The sequence below is a fragment of the Podarcis vaucheri genome, assembly GCF_965113315.1.
Source record: "Podarcis vaucheri genome assembly, chromosome: 5".
Classification (NCBI taxonomy): Eukaryota; Metazoa; Chordata; class Lepidosauria; order Squamata; family Lacertidae; genus Podarcis; species Podarcis vaucheri.
The window spans coordinates 12,305,379-12,323,834 of NC_138763.1; the positions used below are offsets into that span (position 1 = coordinate 12,305,379).

General features: G+C 45.6%; 1 protein-coding gene across 7 annotated transcripts in view; it reads right to left on the reverse strand.

Moving 5' to 3' along the window:
* KCNMB2 (potassium calcium-activated channel subfamily M regulatory beta subunit 2) overlaps positions 1-18,456 on the reverse strand; it is a 314,437-nt gene that overhangs the window by 85,161 nt on the left and 210,820 nt on the right. The window contains exon 1 of one of the 7 annotated variants that reach the window (XM_082224608.1): positions 14,936-16,276. The exons of 3 other annotated variants lie outside the window; for them this stretch is intronic. Coding sequence is in view for 2 of the 4 variants with exons in the window: in XM_082224604.1 (XP_082080730.1) it covers positions 12,556-12,734 (179 nt within the window). In the remaining 2 variants the exon portion in view is untranslated. Of the gene's footprint in view, positions 1-12,555; positions 12,832-14,935; positions 16,277-18,456 lie in introns of those variants that run through there. 3 more of the 7 variants (XM_082224611.1, XM_082224604.1, XM_082224605.1) reach the window with 3 other exon arrangements.

Sequence of the window (18,456 nt, forward strand, 5' to 3'; positions counted from 1 at the left end):
TCCTTTCCCTTTCCTCTGTTACTCCCTAAGGCCTGACATATTCCCTGCTCTCTGAGAGCAAATACCCAAGTGAGATGGATGTGGCGAGTGCACAGATAACAAGGAGGCAGTTGCCCTGGCAACAGAAGTCCATGAAAACATTCTGAGCATCTTCTGCCTACTGCTCACTGTCCTTTGCACAGTGGCTGAAACAAGAAACAGATGTTAAATCTCAGCCCTGGGTTTTTTGTGGGGTTTTTTTTGGAAGCTGCAATTCAAGAGCAAGTAGCAGAGATAGCCCATATGTTTGCACACTAATTATCTCTTGCTCCCTACGTACAACACTGGGTGCAATGGCCAAGTAGGGATAGCCACTTAACTCTCTTCCTTGAGCCGTGATAGCAAGGCTTATACAGCACTGTGCTTCCATGGAGGGTTTTGAAAACAGTCACAACATGCCTGAGGAACTAGTTTCTAGAAATGCAGCAAGGAAATTCTGTAATTAAAGAAGATGGCTCAAAAGGTATTGGGCTATTCCTTGGAGGTACTATGAAGATAGGCATGTCTGGAGGCAAGGGGTGGGAGCACTGACCACCAGCTTTTCATGATGTTGCAGTGGGTGGCTATGGACTGCATAGTTGTGCCGATCCGCCCCGCTGAATCATGGTGATATCATCCCACATCAGATGATGCTTTGATGACACCCAGATGTCTGCTTCACATGCAGAGAGCCAGAAAGTTTCCACTGTTCTTGGAACTGGTACTTGGCTACTCCAGAGGGCAGGGCTAGAACCTATGGATGGAAATTCTAGGGAAGCACATTTCAGCTAAACAAGTGAGGTCCCAAGAGCTGTTGGACAGTGGGACAGACTGCCTGGGGAGGTGGCTGGCTCCTCCTTCACTGGAGGCATTTAAGCAGGGGCTAGATGGGCATCTTTCAGAGATGCTGTAGCCACATCCTGCATCTCAGGTCCTTAACTGAGCAAGGGAGTTGCGTTAGAGTCCCATCTAAAAATCTATGGATCTACAAAAGGCAGTAGCAGCAGAGGCTGGTCTATTAGGATGAAGGTGTTGAGATGTGTCCAAGGAAACAGGGGCAATTTGCAGGCCCCCAGCTGGCTCCAGCCCACCGGCCGGCAGCCGGGTGATCTCCGGTCCTTGGCACAGCATGAAACAGTGATCGACAGCTTCAGAACTCTTCAGAAGCTGGAGCACGCTCTAATCAGCAGAGTAATTAACTCTTCGCAACAGAAGGGCAGATAGAGGCATATGTAAAGCATATTTACAAGCAGTTTATTCAGGACAAAGGGAAAACATGACTTCTCCCTTTCATGGCCAAGCAAGCAGCATAAGCAAAAGCTATACACAAAACGGAAGTTCCCGGAAAGCTGTGCTGGAGTGTAAACAGGCATGTGACACACAACAATCATGCCTGTTCTTTTTAAGGTGGAACGGAATATCCTAACAGAAGGGGCACCACTCCACTAACTTCAACTTGACCTCAGCCAGCCCCGACTTGCCTGCCTTCATACTTGCAACCAGTCCAGAGGATGGAGCTGCTTGTCAGCTTCCTCCCTTCAGTCTCAGGGCTTATGTACACTTACTCCTTTCCTGCTGCTTCCCCCCCAGGGAAAACCTCTCTTTAGCACTTGGGTTTTCACGAGCCCTGCTTCACACTCTCTGTGCTTATTTCAGCTGGAATGTGTCCTTGACTTCTGATAATGTCTCTCGCTTCTCTGGATGGAGGCTAGAGAGTGGTGTGGGTGGAGAAACTACCCTGAAATATAAAAAAGGTGAATTTTACATTCGTCACTCCTCGCTTTTGCCTCTAGCCCTGCCCAACATTGGCATTTGGAAGGTTGTTCAGAAGGGAATGCAGCCTTCAGTCTGAAATTGTTCCCCATCCCTGTAACAGCAGAACCAAAACAATGGTCATGCCAGAACAGGTGGAGTTTTGAAGCAACAAGGAACGAGAATGAGCTGTAAGTATTATTCAAAATACTTCAAAAGCCACACATTCTGCAGCAATGGACTGGAGCATCCCTTGAGGAGGTCAAGGCTTGCCACCAAACTGCAGAAGGAGATGAAAAAGGCTCCAGTCACATCCAGTGTCTGTTGGGGAATGGGTTAAGCTTGGGTTTTGCAGAGGCTTTGGCTGTGGGAGCTACTGTGCGTGGAATTGAAACGACAGAGTTGTTTAGTGGGCAGATATAAGCTCATCCTCCTGAACGAGATTCTCAGGAAACCTTCTGCGGAAACGAATGAAATTGCTTCATATATTTTTTTATCAGTGCTTGACCAGAGTGAACCGGCAGGCCATAGCTTTAGGCATTTCAGTTAATCTGGTCCCCTCCTCCTCTTCCCCATATCTAACTGAGCCAAGACAAGTCCATAGCCAGAAATCTGGTTGGAAGCCAGCTTTTACAGTAAGTAACGGCCGTGCTGTGGAATGACACAATTTGGCTGAAACAAGGCAATAATGGGAGAATCCAAAATACATTGAGGTGACCTTGCCTGAGAGTTTGATGGAGTGTCAGCAAAAGACATGCAGAGAGAGAAGAGGGTACGAATTCTAACACTCAACAAAAGTGGAATTGGGCAGCGGAAAATGTACAATTGTTGTACAATGTTGTAAGCCCAAAAGACCTTTTCTGATACATCTCCAGATCTGTGCTTTGACTCCATGTGGACAGGGCTGTGCTCAGTAGGAGAACACATGCTTTCCATGCAGAAGGTCCTGGTCTCAGTCATCAACATCTATAGGCAGGGATTGGAAAGACTACAAGAGCTGCTGCTGGTCAGTACAGACTAGGGTGAAGGAACCTTTATTGGAAAATGATGCTCTGGTTAAAATATAACATTCCATGTTTGCTAGGTGAGCACAGGGTTAAACACACAGAGTTCTCTGTAAATTCCTAGAGGACACTCTTTGAGGTCACATCCTCTGCTTGCTCAAGTGGGAAGGGTAACTATAGGAACATAATCCTTATCACTTCCACCTCAGGAGCACTCTCTTTCTCGTGATGCAGCCATAGGCATAGGATGCAGGATTTGTGCATCCCTGAGCACAGACCCCATCTTTGATCTAAACCATGTATTTTGTAATCTAGAAAAATATTTTGCCTGACTTATTTCACTGCTGTTTCCTGCTTAAATCGAGTCTGCAACTTTATGTAAGTAAATATATATCCTTATAGCACAGACTTCTGTGTTGTTATTTTGTTTAAAGGGGAAGATCCTGTTCCTAGTTTCCATACATACTCACCCAACACTCTCTTCTCCATCCAGGCAAATAAGAAGGCATTGCCAGAGTTCAAGGACATATTCCAGTTAGGCAAAAAGCTCTCAATGAGAGTGTGAATCACGGCCAGCAGGGATGTGATCTGGGAAAAGTGTCAAAGGCCAGAGGCCCTAGAGGGTTGCACGTCTCTCGTGAATGGGAGGTTTCACACCCATGCTCTCTACATTGGTCTTCTACCACTTTAGCTGGACTGGCTTCCCCCAAAGAATCTGGGAAATTATAGTTAGTGGTGCCAGCCTAAAATGGCTTGTGGCACTCCTGAGGAAAAGCTGATTTCTTTTTCAAGTAGGTCTTCCTAGGCACAACGCTGCTGAAATGAGACATCTGCAGAGTTATGTGAGGACTGTTGTGTATATAAATAAAAATAAAATTTGATGATGTACAGTGTACAGACTGTAATGTACAGACTTTATACTTTTTAAAAAACCTTTACTTTCATAAACGCATAACTTTGAAGAATATATTTACAATCTCATGCTCAGGTTTCTCCCTTTTAACACTTAGGGATCTCCTCTGTCAGTCTCACTTCAGACAGATCACACGGACACACACTGTCCTTGACAGTATTCCGAGAAGTCTCTCTTGGCAGCCATTCTCCTCAAACACGCAGAGAGAGAGAGACATACAAGGAAAAAAGCAGTTAAAAACAACAGTTACTTGAATAACAGTCACAACAGAATGGAATGCCTCTCTCATGTGACTCACAGTCAGCCAATCATATGAGAGAGCTACTGCCAGAGGAAGAACCCCAGGCTAAAAATAAACAGCAATTTAACATAAGCAAACATTCCCATTTCAGGAAAATAAACGATTATCCTTAACTAGTCTTTGGGCACATCTGCACTATGGTACCACTTTAAGCTGCCATGCCCTTCCCCAAATAATCCTGGGAACTGCAATTTGTCAAAGGCGCTGAGAGTGGTTAGGAGGTCCCTCTCCCCACCCTATAGAGCTACAATTCTCAGAGGAGAATTATTAGTAGACCCTTCTTTCCCAGGGAATGCTGGTAATCTTACCTTTATTAAGGGAAGAGTGGTCTCCTAACTACTCTCAGCACCCTAACAACCTCCATGGCTGTTTAAAGCAGTGTAATACTGCTATCAATGTGCAGTGCAGATATGGATTTCAGTTCTGGTACAGCAGAGAAGGATGCTTTCTAAGCCATCCCCTGTAAGGGGAAAAAAAAAAGCCCTTAGTGTCAGCAGCTGCTCTACTCTGCCAGAGCTGACTGAATCCAAACGGAAATGATGAGCCTGTCATTTTGCCCATCTCCTTGAGAGCTCGGCAGTCTACAACCACGGCCTCCGCCAGCTCCTTCAGATAAACCGAGAGGCGAGCGAGTGTGCTTTGGCTGTGCTTGGGGGAAGGAATGCGTGGTAGCACTGCCAGTCTCCGTATTAAAGGTCATCTGGTATTTCTGTGAAGAATGCAGGGCTGGCCTACTGCCCTGGTTCTCTATCCTCGCCGCTTTTCCAGTTGGCCGCCTGCCTGCCCGGTTGCCATCCTACTCTGCAGACAGTGTTGTTGTCCTTTTACCGTGGTTCGCTCCATATGGCTTATCTAGGCATTACAGAGGAGGAGAGCCAGGTTGTTGTTGTTTTTAAAAAAAGGAACGATGTTTTGAAGGATCAATCTTTTGACTTATTACAATGACTGGGGAAATGAAAGAGAAACTAGCGACAGGCTAGGGCTTTCCTTTTAAATGTAGCCTCACCCAGACATTCACAGACCCTCCAAGTGTCCCTATTTCCCAGGGACGTCCCTGATTTAGAGAAGCCATCCCGATTTCTGATTTGGTCCCGGAATGTTCCGCTTTTCCTTAGGATGGCCCTGTTTTCATTGGAGAAATGTTGGAGGGTATGGTAGGAAGTCCCTATTTTTACTGGAGAAAAGTTGGAGGTTATGGAATTATCTGACCCCCTGAGGCAATCCTGTATAGGTAAGTTTTAAAAAATGTTTAATGTTTTATCATGTTTTTATATAAGTTGGAAGCCTCCCAGAGTGGCTGGGGCAACCCAGTAAGAGGTGTGGGGTATAAATAGTAAAATTATCATTATGGAATGGGACGTCCCTATTTTCATCGGAGAAATGTTGGAGGGCATGCATTCACTAAATATATATGGATGTCTCTGAAGTTTGGTGACTGGTGCTTTTGACCCCTCCATCAGGTGCTGGCGGCGAGATTTCAGGCACCTTCGCCTACTCATTGAGGATACAATTCTGTCATAAACAGTCTCATTGCAATCACTCAAGGTGAGATGCTCAGGTCCTCGTACTTGCTTCGGGCAGGAAGCTGTCTGCATTGATCATCCAGACACGTTCATGAGCTATTGGGTTGAAATGGGCCAATCTGTCGAGGTCAAAGTTACATTTGGTTCTCCACCCACTCCTGGCATGTGGACCCTGGAAGTTGCCCAGAACAGAGTGTGACCCTCAAGCTTTAAAAGGATCCCTACCTTTGGTATAGACCCTACATGCACATCTGGCACTCTGCATTGCCTAGGCTGGGCACCTGCATGGGTCTCGCTAACTGCTGTGCACCATTATCAGCTTAGGCTGGACTATCCCATATCCTGCAAATGTCCTGGGAAAACTGGGACATCCAATTTTTTCATGTGAGAGCACAGTGGGCATTTGGGTTGCTGTGCTCTCATGAGATTTCACACAAAGATCTCGCCCTGGAAAAAAGCTATTTTTGGAGAGTCACAATCTTGCATGGCACCCCAAAATACCATGAGAGCATGTTCCCCCAAAAGCACATCTTTTGGGTTCTGTGATCTTGTGCGGGTCACATGACTCGTGCAGGATCCGAGGTGGGAAGATACACATCCTGGTTTGGAGACTCAACATGTTGGAGTGTATGCCATCCTTTCCTGATGGCTCAGAGGAAAAGGTTGAGTGGGTAAGGAGGAGAGCAGCTAACTTTGCCTGCTTGATGACTCACTTGACTACCGGCTCCCCTTTCCTGGCAAGCAAAGTATGGTCCAGAAACCATTTTGTAATATGCTCAACCACTTACAAAGTCTAGCCAAGCAAAATATCTCCAGGGGTGATTCATTAATGGATGTCATGATGACGTCCATTTTCTCTTTGACTAAAATTTACTGTGAGAGGGACCTGTGTTGGATTTTTAGGCCACCCAGTGGCAAAAATTTCAATAGCTGACAGCTGACCATCAAAACAATCAAACAGATTGATAAAACCATAAAATCCTCTCACCAGCATGGAATAGAAACCAGCAACAAAAGGTGAATCAGAACAGCACCAGCAAAACCTCTTGCTTCAATAAACATCTATGGACTCAAAACATGATTAGGAGATTTAACAGCCAGAGAAAGGAAAAGGTCTTTTCCGGGTGCCAACAAGGCCACAATGCGTGTGCCAGGCGAGTCTCTCTGGAAAGGACACCAGGGTGGCACTAGATTGGAGCCTTGGCACCGAGGGAGAGGGGTACAGCTCTGATCAAAATCTTCCAGAAGCCTATTAGTCATGGAAGGGAAAGCATGTGGTTGAGAGCTCCCTTGAGCTGTATGCCAAAAATACATTCCTATGGGTCCAGCATGGAGAATGCAAGCACACTTCCCCCCAGTGCTCCCAAGTTATATACAGCCAGCATCTCAGTATGTGTCAGAGACTGTCCCCTGTGACAGCATACCTTACATTACCCCTGTAAGGTAGGCCAGTGATATAATACCATCCTTATATTACAGATGGGGTGATAAGGCTGTGAGAAAAATGGCTTGCCCGTGTACTTCTAGTGAGATGCTGGAAGAAGTTAATTTTTATTAATTCCTATTGCATTTCCATCCCGCCTTCTTCCAAGGAGCTCAAAGTGGCTTATATGGTTCTCCCTTCTCCATGTTACCCTCACAACAACCCTGTGAGGTAGGCTAGGCTGAGAGAGGGTGGCTGGCCCAAGGTCAGCCAGTGAGCTTCATGGCTGAGTGGGGATTTGAACCCTGCTCTCCCAGTTCCTAGCCCAACACTCTAACCATTATGCCATACTGGTCTGAATCGCAGGCATCCCGGTGAACAGCTTGGATTGGGAGCCACAACTCTATCTCTTCTTCCTGCTTAACAGACTATAGTCTTGAGAAACAGTGACTAAATCTGCACAACTATGTTTTCGTCAGTTCAGCCCTCAATCTAGCTGGCTCTAGTTTTCCCTTGAGCTCTAAAGAGATCTCCTCGAAAATACGTTTTGCATCTCTGCCATGATAATGATAATAATAGCGCCAGGAGCAAAACTGCTGTCTGAGATCAGCTTCCAGTGAAATACACGGTTGCGATGTGCAAGATCAATGGACTTAGTGAGCCTTAAAGTCCGCGGCAGGTAGCCGGACAGCCATGACACCTGGCTACCCAAGTTTGTCTCCACTGGCCCATTGGGTGTGAGAGAAATGACTCAACGGCACCGAGAGTGGCTCACATCTCTTGATTAATTGCTCCCAGCGCCTGCACCTGCATAGCGGGAAAATGTGAGATGCATTTAAAGAGGTTCCATGTGAGCAAATTGATACCGGCAGCCTTTAGCAAGATGCTGGAGATAGATAGAGACAGACAGAGACCATTCCAGTCGGGAGCAAAAGGGGGAAAGTCGCATAAGTGAGACACACACTATGCCAGTATACTTTTTTAAAAAAATCTACATGATTCTCTGGTCCTTCCCTAAGGCACTTGAGGCAGTGAACTAGCTTCTCCTTAAGAGATTCAGGTGGCCTCTGTGGCATGGAATGGCTTTCCATCAGCTTTGGCAGGAGGCTGGACAGCTGGACATGGGTAGCTTAACTACTGTTGTCTATGCTTTGGTAACCTCTATTGCAATGCATTATATTTAGGGTTGCCTCTGAGGAAGAAGGTCTGTAAACTGGTGAGAATTTGGAGTTAGGTTGTTCCCTGGGGGCAAGCTGGCTTGAGCATATTGCCCCGATTCAAAGTGCTGGTTTTGACCCATTAAGGCTTAAATGGCCCAGGACCACAATAGCTCAAAGACCACCTCTCCCCATATGAACTAATCTGGCCCCTGCAAACATCCTCAGAGGCCCTCCGAGGTGTCTCGTCAAGATTGCAAATATTTTGACAATCCCAAAGTTTGAGAATCAGTAGCACAGACATTGTAAAGGTGTGGTGATCTGTCGTGGAAGAACCCCATTGAAGAAAACCACAGTGGTTAGCCAGACCTCATTGCTGCTTGCCAAGAGGCCCCATGATGGTTCAAGCTTGTGGGTCCACCACTGCCTGTCCTCTGTAACACACACCCTCCTGCCATTCAGAAGGCACAGTCCATAGTGCAGGCATAGCTAATGCAATGCTCTCTAGTCTAGATGTCGTTGGACTATGACTCTCAACATTCTTGACCACCATCCATGCTGGTTGGGGTTGATGGGAGTTGTAGTCCAACAACATCTAGAGGGTGTCACACTGACTACCCCAATATAGTGCGTTTTTTAGATGCTTCTTGGAAATGTATCTCCCCCCCCTCATTATCCCGCTGCTGACCACTAGACTATACCACTTAACATTTTCAGCCTCACTAATTTTGTTTTGAGTCTCTTCCTTTTCTTTTGAGTGTTTTACTGGTTGACACTTATAAGTACTTGCATGCGTGTATTGCACTTTACTGTGTGTTTTAGCGCTCCTGGACCCTGTGGGTAAAGAGCTTTGACATATCTTAGGATGGCTTTGGGAGCCATCCTACACACAAGATGCCAGCATAAAGAGAGCCGGTGTTGTTAAGCCACAATAAATAATAATAATAATAATAATAATAATAATAATAATAATAATAATAATAATAATATATTATTTATACCCCGCCCATCTGGCTGGGTTTCCCCAGCCACTCTGGGCGGCTTCCAAAAGAATATTAAAATACTGTGATACATCAAACATTAAAAGCTTCCCTAAAGAGGGCTGCCTTCAGATGTCTTCTAAAAGTCTGGTAGTTGTTGTTCTCTTTGACATCTGGTGGGAGGGCGTTCCACAGGGAGGGCGCCACTACCAAGAAGGCCCTCTGCCTGGTTCCCTGTAACTTGGCTTCTCGCAGTGAGGGAACCACCAGAAGGCCCTCGGTGCTGGACCTCAGTGTCCGGGTAGAACGATGGGGGTGGAGACGCTCCTTCAGGTATACTGGACAATAAAGTTACACCTGATCTGTACTCCATTCAGCAGCAGCGCTGCTGCAGCTGCTCTCCCCAAACCTAGCAGTGGGAAAGCAAGCCTTTAAAATAAAATGTCCTTGCTGGGTTTCCAGGCCATGCGATGGAGCTGAATGAGGATCCAGCCTAACTTCCACCTCTCTCTGCTATGTCCACAGATCAGCTGGCTGAGCCAGGATGAACATGCCCTGGGTGTTCTCTTGAAGGGTCCATGGCATGGGGCACTCATACTGCTCCAACCATCTTCGATGAGACAGCATGGCTCCCTTCCATCCTTGATTCCTAGGTCTCCCTTCCCTTCTCTATGTTTGCTGTTTTACACATGGGCTAGTTAGGATCCCAGGGAGTGCATTGCTGCATGCCAGCCCCACAAGGAAGCTACACAATGCAGCTGCAGGGCTCAGCTCATCCCAGATCCCTCCTGCAACTGACCCCAGGAACCCTTGTTAGTCTTATGGCAAGAACAACTTCCAGGCTCAGCTTCCCACCTCCTTCCATCTGGCCCAGGGGAGGTGATATTCCCTCTCCTTTTCAAAAATCTCGACTCTTTCCCCTCCCTCCAGTTCCCAAGCTTAGCCCTGCTGCTGCTAGTGGCACTTGTTTATCTAATCCCCGCCCTTATACCAATTAGACTCTGTTTGCCTGGTGTTTCTCATTTTCCCCTTTTCTCCATATTTGGTAGGTGAGCCGTCCTACTTTGCACTGTCTTAGCTGTAACTATGCTGCTGGTCTGATTTGAATTCTGATTGCTTAACCAACCTTTTAAAATTCTGTAACAATCCGCATATTAATCAATGTTTTGGCTTTGCAATAATACTGTACCTTCTTTGATTCAAAGCTCTGTTATGTTGACTGAGTACTAATTACTCCACAAACTAGTGTATAATGTAATCTCTGCATGGTACACCATGACTCTGAGCAAAAGATCTCATTACGTTTGCTGGCTGAGTAGACAGGCATACTACACATGCCTGCATCCTTGCATGTAACTTGTGGTTGAGGACCGACAGTAACACAGGGAATCCTGCAACCAATATGGGTGGGAAGAACTGTGCATATCTCAATAGTTTTTATTCTTACAAGAAATGAATTAGTGGATTGCAGCACTGGACTTTTGCGGTGTGCTACCAACTTGTCACTGAATGGGGAGCACAGGGGAAGTTTTCCAAGAGTCATTTCACACGCTATGGGAAGCTACCTTATACTGGATCAAACCATTGGTCTATCTAGCTCAGAATTTTCTATGCTGTCTGGCAGCATCACTTTAGGGTTCCAGGCAGAAGATATTCCCAGACAGACCTACCTGGGCATGCTGAGCCAGTGTGGTGTAGTGGTTAAGAGTGGTAGATTCGTAATCTGGGGAACTGGGATTGCATCTCCGCTCCTCCACATGCAGCTGCTGGGTGACCTTGGGCCAGTCACACTTCTTTGAAGTCTCTCAGCCCCACTCACCTCACAGAGTGTTTGTTGTGGGGGAGGAAGGGAAAGGAGAATGTTAACCGCTTTGAGACTCCTTAAAGGTAAAGGTACCCCTGCCCGTACGGGCCAGTCGGATATCAAAACCAAACTCTTCTTCTATACCCTTTCCCTCACAACACAAAGTGAACCTTTGCCGCTAAGTGTACATTTATATTCCCTATGTGGGTAGATGACATGAGAGAGCAGAGGTTGGTAGATAGTGACATCCTAAGACTGTCTAGTTAAGTTCAGGACAGAAGCAAGATATGAATCCAGGATTTTCTGATTCATAGCTTAGTCATTTAGGTGATATGTTAAATGAGTTTTTGCTATGTGGCTTGCAAAGTCTGGTACAAGCATCTTATCCAGGGAGACCCTTGCATTGCTCCATGAAATAGGTTGGAGATGCCATCAAAACAATGGACTGTGAGAAACTAAATCCTTTGAACGGAAGGGTGGAGGGCAAGTTCACATAGTTGCATGCTCAACGCTAGGTGATTACAACTTCAAGCGATGACTTGCACCTGTGAAATGATCAAACATCATAAGCAGAACATTTGTGTTCCCTGACTTCTGATCCAAGCAGTTTCAATGGATGCATAATACCAGCTGTAAACTTTTGATTCTTCTTCTTCCCCTATGTGACCTCTCACCATCTCCATGATGATTTAAACCCAGATATCCCTAGCCCAATCCAATTACACCACATTGTACAAAACTAGGTACTTGCAGAATAGTATTTCTCCAGAAGTAGCACTATAACGGAAGGACAAGCTCTGTCATTTGATGCCAACGATCTAATGTTTTTTCCTTACTTCAACCAACACTTAATTTGAATGGAAGGTTATTAAAGGTCAGCTCCAGACCTTGTTTTCAGTTCCAGGACTCAGCCCTGGGATATATTAAGAGAGAAGAGAGCACACTTGAACACATGAAGAGTGACATTCCTTCATCACTACTCCCAATCCAGCACAATTCTTCTACAGCTTCCAAGTTCAATAACATATAGACAAGCTTGAGTAATGGTTCATGTTAAAATATAAGTACTATGTTCCTCTGAGCAATTACCATAAACATTAGCACTCCCTATGTACCTGCCTGAAATTCACTATATACTTCTCTGCCATTCATCACTCTATCATCACAGACACTCTGGTGGGCAAATTATGCCAAAATTGGTGAAAGAGGAAAACCCGCATTCCATTCTCCGCTTTCTCCACCATCTCAAGACTCAAATGTCCCTCACTGGGAAATTCTTCATTATTCCAAAAATATTCACAATGCTCAGATCACCACCACCATTTTACATAGACTATCAAGACAACACATCAATCTGAATAAAGGAGCTGCAGAAGGACGTAGTGCGCAGGCCATTTTTACAAACGATGCTTCAGTTGGTATTGGCACAACTTTTCCTATCTTCCAGACTTCAGCGTAGAACCTACATTTGGCTAGAATTTATAGTCAACGTAAAACTTCCCTGTGCAAAAGCTTCTTAGCATCATTTGTGAAAATGTGCACTCTTCCGTGGAGCAGCGTAGAGGCGCTCAATGGTCCTGAAGAGGGACGTCCAATTTTCAGGAGATATTTTTAAAAGCTAGCATAGGCTCAAGGGATAGAAAGAGGGAGGAAGCAGGGGAGAGAGAGAGAGATATTTACCAGTGTTTGGAAGGGCCAGGCAAGTTGGGTCTTCTTGGTGATCTCCCTCTTTCCTTGGTTGCGCCTTCCTTGAGTGGAATATGTTCTGGCATCGGAGCAAGGCTGGGAATGGGTTCCCACCAGCGTCCATTGAAAGGACCACCCGTATCACCCAGGAAAGCCAGTTCCCAAATGGGCATGCTCTCTCCTCCACTCTAGAAGCTGATAATGCTGCCTTTCAAATGAGTGAACCCGGACCCACGTGCCAGTCTTCAGCTAGGCAGCGCAGCATGCAGCAACTGCATGGCTCACAGGATGACCTTGCCTCTTGATTGGTCTTCAGAAGATTTTCACATTGGGTCAGTTGCCAAGCAAAACCATCTAAACCCAGCGGTTTAACATGCCAGATCAATCCCAAGAGACCCCCCCCCGCCATAGCTGTTGTCGTGGGTAGCAGAGACAGCAGTGCATATCGTCTTTCAGACCAGGGGGCTCATTGGGGACGGGGAGTTAAGGAAGTTTCTATACTGACACCAAAGTTAGTGGAGGGGAAAATGCAGAAAAAAGGAGTCCATCTCCCCTAAGTTCAGAATATATATTAAAGGGGGTGGGGAGGAAATCTGAACGTTCGTTTTCTGTAACAAACACAAATGTGATGCCATAGATCAGGCTGAAAGGAGAGAAATTTACAGAATCAGTATATCAAACAAAAGATGCTTCATGGCTAACCACAAAGGCTAACCAACTTGTTTCGGTGTGGAGTTTGTAGGCAACAAACAACTTTGTCAGATGCCTGAAGTAGACAGAAATGATAGGTTGAGGTACAGTGATGGATAAACAAAACCTGCAAACAGAGTTTCCCCCCACCTTAGAAGTTTGCTAAACGGGCAACTGGTTTCTCTTGTATTAGTACTCACACTCAATTCTCATTAACTCAGGCACATGTACAACATAGTCTAAGTATTTGGCTTCTCAGTGCTCAACTTTCCCTAACTTCCACTGCCGCTTTTAGACTGCTGTAAACTTGGCAAAGGTCAGAAGAAGAAATGAGTTTAGTGGGCCTCTCAATCTTTCGCTCTGAGCTAGAGGCCAAGGCTTCACCTGAAACCAACTTCTCTGCCTTTCTAGATGACCTTGGGGCAAAACACAAAAGTATTCCGTACGTCAGTTGATTTTCCATGTCAAATAAACCACTCACCCCTGAAATGTTTCAATATCCTCACATGGCAAAAAAAGAAAGAAAGTCACAGCTAAGACACAGCGAAATTGGTGACATTTCTTGTTGATGCCTGTGCACCACACAACCAGTCTCCAGGGCAGGGGGGTTCAGAGCAAGCATTAAATTAACTTTTGCTAGCCAGGAGAAATTGCATGCTACTCAAAGATAGCCTACAACCCCAACCTTGCTCACAAGGGAGTAAGTGACTCACTTCCAGGCATGCGTTGGATTAGGCTGTGAGTGCCACTGAATACAAGGGAAATTACTTCTGAGTAAACCTGCTTAGGGTGGGATGTTGCTTATCACATCAAAGCACTGCTGACCCTACATGAGAGTTAAGTGCTGGTAAGTATATATTTGAAAAACACTGTCATCAAGTGAAAAGAAAACAAGCAAGTCTTTGAAAAAGTCTGGAAGCAAAAACTTAGGATATTATCAAACTTGGGAGACCAAACATATTTGCCAGTACAGTATATTCTAAGTTCATGTCCCCTTAGCCAGAAGGCAAATAAGAAACGCCTTAGATGATGAACTGTAATGTCATAGGCTGAACTTGCAGTCTTTCTCTAAAAGCAGGTATAATATATCATTTAAAAGAAAACAACAGGGAATTAGTGATCAGCTTTCGGCTACTGCTAGGAATTTTATTGTCCTTTCCCTTGGTGTGCAGTAAAGGTTCCACATTTCCTCATGGATTTTCAACATTCTAATGCTGTTTTTAACTATCACCAATTCCAACCTTCCTCTTACCCAAATTTGCAGACCAAGATGATAAAAACCAGACTACTTTATTCTACCAGCAATAAGCCTCACAATGCCCATCACGGAAACATTATTCCTCCTAATCTGGTTAGCCTTTCGTTTTCAGATCTTAAATGCTACAGGCAGCTCATTTCAGGGAGTATTATACATGTCACAAAAGCACTTCAAAATAGTTGCCTTGAAAAAAGGTCCTTGATTTGAATCCTTAACTAACACTCTAGTTGCCTTTCCTACCAGATCTTCCCATCCTATAAATCTATATTGTAAAACACGCCTAATAATGGGAGGTCATTATTGTTGAATAACATCCCATTCCTAGAAGGCATTCAAATTTATCATATATATATGTATGCACATACACACACTGATACATTTCACTGTGCCCTGATGTATTAAGAAATCTTTAATTGATAACGTTACCTTAGCAACGGTGGTCCAGCTGTTCCAAATATGGAGATTTCAGTTGACTCTGACACACACAGTGATTTCCCTCCCTTTCAATCTACATACTTTTGTAGTTGTCACCTTTGCTGAGAAACCAAGCGATTTCCATGTGGGATCCTTCCCTGAGCCTTCAGTTCTAGCGGTTAGAATGATTTTGTGCTTTTCTCAACATTCCGATGAGGCTTCCTTGAACAATTTGTTTCTCAACCGGGAAAGCGGGTGGGTGGGGAGAATGGCAAAGCAAGGGAGGGGAAAATAAAATAAAATAAAGTTCAAGATTGTTCTTGAAAGGAGCTACGCCAATCCATTTGCAAGGGGGTGGGGGCTGCGGTGGGGGGGGGGAGAGAAACTATCTCGATGCTGGAAAAGGTCTATAAAAGCCAAGCTTCTTTCAGCCAAACTTTGTTTGACGGGGCTCCCAGTCTATTGCCACATTTCTTAAAACACCACCCTGCTGTGTTTACATCCCTCCTACTGACCGAGCCCTTCACGCGCTTCATAGACATGATGGGAACCCCCTCTGGCAGGCAAGGGATGTCGGGGCTGGTGTTGTGGTGAAGCCAAGTCCCTCTGTCCCTTGCCAAACTTGTCACTTCACCTGCCAGTTGGTGAAACTGTGTCCGAGTCAGGCACCGAGAGGAGCGTTTCACTGCCAGGATTTCAAGCAGCGGCGGCAGGCACCTTCCGAAAGGCTGGCGAGAACTCCCGATGCTGAATACAGATGAGGGTCTTTTCTCAGGATTTTAAAGGAACCCGGTGGCGCCATTCTCTCCCCAGCCGTGGAAAAGTGCACGAAGAAAGGGCAGGGTCCTTATTCGCAGGAGCGCCGAGGGTGCAGAACGACGACGAGACCAACGCATCTCTGGGGCTCCCCGGACTCTCTGCCTTGGTCTTCCCTCCTGGGTGGGAAACGTGGCTTTTCAGCTGTTTCTCCTGCCAGCTCCATAAGGACCACTTTGCCCTTGAATGGTCTCCTGTCTTTTGTTCTCTCCCCGAACCAAAGAGCGACCCGGAGAAATCCCCCTTCACTCCGCCGTAATCTGTTCCTCGATTCCGCCAGCTAACGCCTTCTCACGGCAAGACAAGCGAGAGGAGGTATCCTTGGTGCTGATGGTGGGAGGGGAAACTCGTCTCTCTCAGACTTGGCATCGTATTTCCTCCTCTCGTTTAAAATGTTATGGTCTCGTGAATTAAAGAAGATACCAGCCAGTCTCTCTGATTCATCTAGGAGTCTCCTTGGTAACTAGCGGTTCCTCTCCAATGATTACACACACACACACACACACACACACACACACACACACACACACCGGCCCGATTTAAAGATAAAATACAGTGAGAATGACGGATGATTGTAGCCTAGGTACATTTTACCTAAAGATCCAGCATGCCTGTTGGCTGTGTAAATTCATTGCGCGGAGGAGGGTGAGTCAGGGAAACACCCATTTCCTGATCTGTAATTTGGTTGGGAAAGCCTACATGTTTTTTTTTTGGGGGGGCTGCGTGGGGAGGGGAGATGAACTACCAACTTGCTGTTATCAAATGCTACAATATTTGGGCCCTCTGCTTGCCATTTTGCTATAAGATGAGAAAGGGCGGTGCTGTTGCGGGTGTTTCACCGTCTGTAGTAACGAGACATTTTGATCTGGGTCTTGAGCAAGACAGACCGCAGGCTGCAAAGGTTGGAGTGGATGGCGGTGTCCCCGGGGAATAACAACTGGGTTAGGAGGTGCTGCTTAGTAACCCGCTTCCTGGGCAATTAGCGCACCAGCTGACCCCTCTCTTTGTGTGCCTAATCACAGCCTCTTCAATGTTTTCCTCCAGACTGCAAGCTTGCTTTTGTTAAAGGCTGACATTGCCTGGGAGAAGACATGTTGTCATAAAAAAGCTGGTTCAAAGTGAGGTTAACAGCTCTCTGGTTTCAAGTAGGCCATGGCACCTGCAATCCACGCCTTTAGGAGAGAGAGAGACAGAGAGACAGACAGAGAATGCAGATATAGTCTTGGTGGCATTCCTGTACCTTTAAGAGCTGTGCAGGAGAGGGAAGGTGAGGCAGTGTGGCATTGTCATTAGGAAGAGAGAAGCGGAATGCTCTGAACTTCTCTACACTATATCAATTTACTAGCTGTGCATACATCCCATAGCCCAAAGGCCCTTCCCTCTCTCCCACCATCTCCTTACTCCTGAACATGGTTCCTGGGTTTTATTTTTAAGGGGATAGGGGTTCCAAAGACAGTTTAATGGAATTTCATTAATTTATTTACTCGAAACATTTCTTTTTAAAGGCTGCTTCCCCCTCCCCATGCCTTTTGCTGCAAGTGTCACTTAAGAAAACAAGAAGAGCATCCCTTTTGGAGCACAATGCAAAAATAAGATGAGAGAGAGAGGGAATGAACCAGCCCCCCCACCCACAAAGCATGCACTCCCCCCAAAATATGTTGGAAAAACAACAAAGTTATGCATCCACTTATGAAAATGAGTGTAGGGTGTATCATCTATATCTATCTATATCTATCATCTACCTATCTATCATCTATCTCTATCATCTATCTATCATCTATATCTATCTATCTATCTATCTATCTATCTATCTATCTATCTATCCATCTATCATCTATCTATCTATCTATCTATCTATCTAGTAAAAACAATACTGAGCTGGATGTGCCAGTGGTCTGACTTGGTGTAACTCAGATTCCTACATTCCTGTGTTCCTAAGGAGAGACGTGGGGGAAAGTAAAAGTGTAAGATAATTTAGGAAAGAATTGAAGTGACTGGATGACCATGCCAGCGTCTTTGTCAGTCATAGCTCAGCTGGGGTAGTGATAGGCAACTGCACCCTCCATATGAATGCTAACTTTTACTTTTTCCAATAGGAATGAGTGACAGACAGCTTCTCATTTATTTATTTTGAGTATGGAATATGTGGCCCTCATCCCTACAATACCCATCATCCCTGACATGTACTTAAAGACATGTACTCAAGGAAACCATGGTGTGTGTGTGATGAGCTAAATCTGCCCCATGTAATTACAGGTTGCCCCCCCTTCAACTGGGTCCCAGATGAAAGCTGAGATAAACACAATGAGGTTCACACCAGCCACGATTTACATATCCCCACGGGTTCTATTTCTTGGCCAGCGTGATGGAATTTTGGAAGAGTTTGATGGAATGCTACAATCTAATATAAATACTGATAGACAGTTCATTAGCATATCTATGTTTGTTCAGGACACAGCTGCAGGACTGCTGACAGGAACTGCACAGCATGGTTCCCAGTCTGTGTCTGGACCCCATTAAAGATGCTGGCTTTGACCTTGGAAAGCCCTTCATGGCTTGGGACCAGAGCAGTGGCATCTGAACAAAACCCTCTCTGCAAGCCCAGCATGGCTGACGGGGGACCGGAACTCAAGTCTCTTCTATGAGGCGACACCCTCATATCTAATGCAGCATTCTAGCTCTTGAATCCACCAGCCCTTCTGTTTATTAGATTTAAA